Source organism: Elephantulus edwardii, unplaced genomic scaffold (assembly GCF_000299155.1).
Source record: "Elephantulus edwardii isolate Elephantulus edwardi_28Jun2011 unplaced genomic scaffold, EleEdw1.0 scaffold00029, whole genome shotgun sequence".
NCBI classification, from domain to species: domain Eukaryota; kingdom Metazoa; phylum Chordata; class Mammalia; order Macroscelidea; family Macroscelididae; genus Elephantulus; species Elephantulus edwardii.
The window spans coordinates 10,787,441-10,790,133 of NW_006399779.1; the positions used below are offsets into that span (position 1 = coordinate 10,787,441).

The window sequence follows — 2,693 nt, forward strand, 5'->3', positions numbered from 1 at the left end:
GTCTTTTTTAATTGGTTTTTATTCAGTCACTTATATACATGTTGTCTTATAACCTCAGTACCATTATGTACCCCATCTTAGCCAAACCTCGCTCTACCCTCCCTTTCACCCTACCCATATACATTCCGTGATATCTGCTACCTCTCCTCCTGGGGTCAATCCTAGGGCTTTCCTCTAGCTTTGACGGTTTTTGATGATTGGTCAAATTAATATTTCTTTGCTATTTAACAATAAAAGATCTTAGGATTGTAGAACTTTTGGCCTCAATTACCAGAAATTCCTTTTAAAAATAGGAATATAATTGATAATGCATGTATTTTATCTTCAAATGTAGGTCTTTCCACAATATTTGAAACTAATGTGAACAGTGCCATCACTAACACTAAAGAATCTTCAGTGATGAATTTTCTGTCTGCTGTTGAACCCCGAACTGCTCAGGCTGCTTCTTCAGGAACTAATCTTCTCCCCCAATTCAGGACTCCAGCCTGGCAGACAGGTAAGTCTTTGTTTTCAGAATCTTTTAAGTCTTTTAAAAGTAAAGACCAAAGGGGAGCTCTGGTGGCCTAGTGGCAAGGAGCTACAACTACAATCCCAGAGGCAAATGGTTCGAATCTACCAGATGCTCTGCTGGGGAAGGAGGGACAATCTCCTCCTGTACCAGTCAGATCTGATTTGATGGTACATGCACACAAAAATAATAAAATAAAAATTTTAAAAAAATTATAGACCAAAAGTGCACTCTTTATGATTACGTCAAGGTAATGTTGCTGAGAGTGATAATAATTATAGATCTTCCAGTGAACTTCAAAACATGTAATTTTTTTCATTTTAAAAGTATACAAAATCTAAGTATTTGTTGCTGTCAGTAATTTACTTTTAATCCTCAGGTGAAAATGAAGTTAAGATTGAAGAGATAATTACTAACAAAATACCTTGATGTAAGTCTTGACTCTGACAATTTAAGTAGTTACTTGTGTGCTTGAGAAGAGCAGAATTTCATGGCTTTAGGTATGGTTGTTGTTGCCACTGAATAGCGGTGAGACCTCAGACAAGTCAAATCTGCTGGACCAGATTCCTCCTTGTATAGCAGGAGAGTTGAGCTACTTTATATTAACAATGTATTCTAATTCCTATAATTATCTTAGAAGTGTCTTTCAATTGATAATGTTTTTCCTTCAGGTGCAACTAGATAACTTTCTATTTTTGTTTTTAAAAAATAGAAACTTTCTATTTTATACTGGTTTACTTAGAAAATTTGTATACATTGTTTTTCACACTGAATCTTTCCCATTTCCTTAACCCACCCCTCCACACACCCATCCAATTTTATGACCCTATGATTATGCCCCTCACCCATCCTCCTACCTATGCTCCCAGCTGTTTGGATCCTCATACCCGTTTTATTAGTTATCTGTTTCTACATTAAATGGTCTTAACACAGACAGTACCGATAATTTTCTATCCTTATAGTTGTCGTTATTGTTGATTGCCTTAAGTCAAGCACAACTCATAGCAACCCTGTGAACGAAAGGCCTGAAGCCCCTCTACAACTATCAACATTTATCAAAGTTCATAGAGTTTCCGGAGGCACATTATTTTGGAAGTGGATGCCTTTGTAGTAGTAATAATTTTTTTACATTTAATGGAAATAAGTGAGAAAAGAATGTTAGAAGGTCAGAGAATCTTTCGCTCTTATTTTGTTTTCTTTTTAAAATGAAAAAGGTAGAAGATATTCTTAACTGTTTATACTTTTTAGAAAAGAGTTGACAGTTTGGTATTTATTTTTCCGTAATATGTCTATGTTACAGCTTACAGCTTATACAACCACTGAGTCATTGTTTATGGCAGTGGTAGTTTAGGATGTGCATAGTCGTGCAATGGTTGAAAACTCAGCTTCTTAACCAAAAATATTGGTGGTTTGAATCCAACCAGCTGTTCCTGGCACTCTTCCCCTACAAAGGTGACAGCAAAGCTAAATATGTTAGGGCAATTCTAGTTTGTCACTTAGGGATCTCTGTGAGTTGGAATCTCCTTAACTACACATCACAATAACCTGTTGATAGGCATCAGAATTTTTCTCCTGTTTATAAGTAATGAGCATGAGGAATATCGTGTACATATATCTTTGTGACTACATACTTTCATAGGATAAACACCTAGAAAAGGGAATTTTGGGAACCTTTTTATTTTTATTATTTACTGCTAGGATGCTGTTCTGGAATGTTAAAGATCTTTTCTTGACAGTGCTAATTTCTGACTAGCCTTTCATGACAGGTATGTTTCTTTTGTTTTGCTAAGTTATAACCAGGAAGTAAAAAATTGGAATGCTTAATACTTAAAAATACGTCTACTTTGGGAATAAAAACTTTGTCATCTTAAATAACCTTACTGTTATTTTTTAAAATTATTTTATTATGTTAAATGTAAGCAGCTTAGTGTTGATGCTTCATTTTTTATGTCATGTATGTTTGTCAGTATTTTTTTACAATAAAATTTATGGGAAATCTTTAGAGATTATATACATTTTTACTAGTGTACATTTTTACAAGTTTTCAAATTTTCAAAGGGCCTCATTAACTACATGTAAACTTATTTATATGATACATATGACTGATCATTTGGTAGCTATTTTTACTTTAAGAAAGAAAGTTAGCTATACAAAAATGTAATTTTTAGCATTAAATGTATAGTCA

At 33.8% G+C, this 2,693-nt stretch overlaps 1 protein-coding gene across 1 annotated transcript in view; it reads left to right on the top strand.

The window, feature by feature from the left end:
- Positions 1-399: 399 nt before the first annotated feature.
- Positions 400-2,693, top strand: part of QSER1 (glutamine and serine rich 1) — a 57,406-nt gene continuing 55,112 nt past the window's right edge. The window contains exon 1 of the mRNA XM_006883735.1: positions 400-496. Coding sequence (XP_006883797.1) covers positions 400-496 — 97 coding nt within the window. The remainder of the gene's footprint in view (positions 497-2,693) is intronic.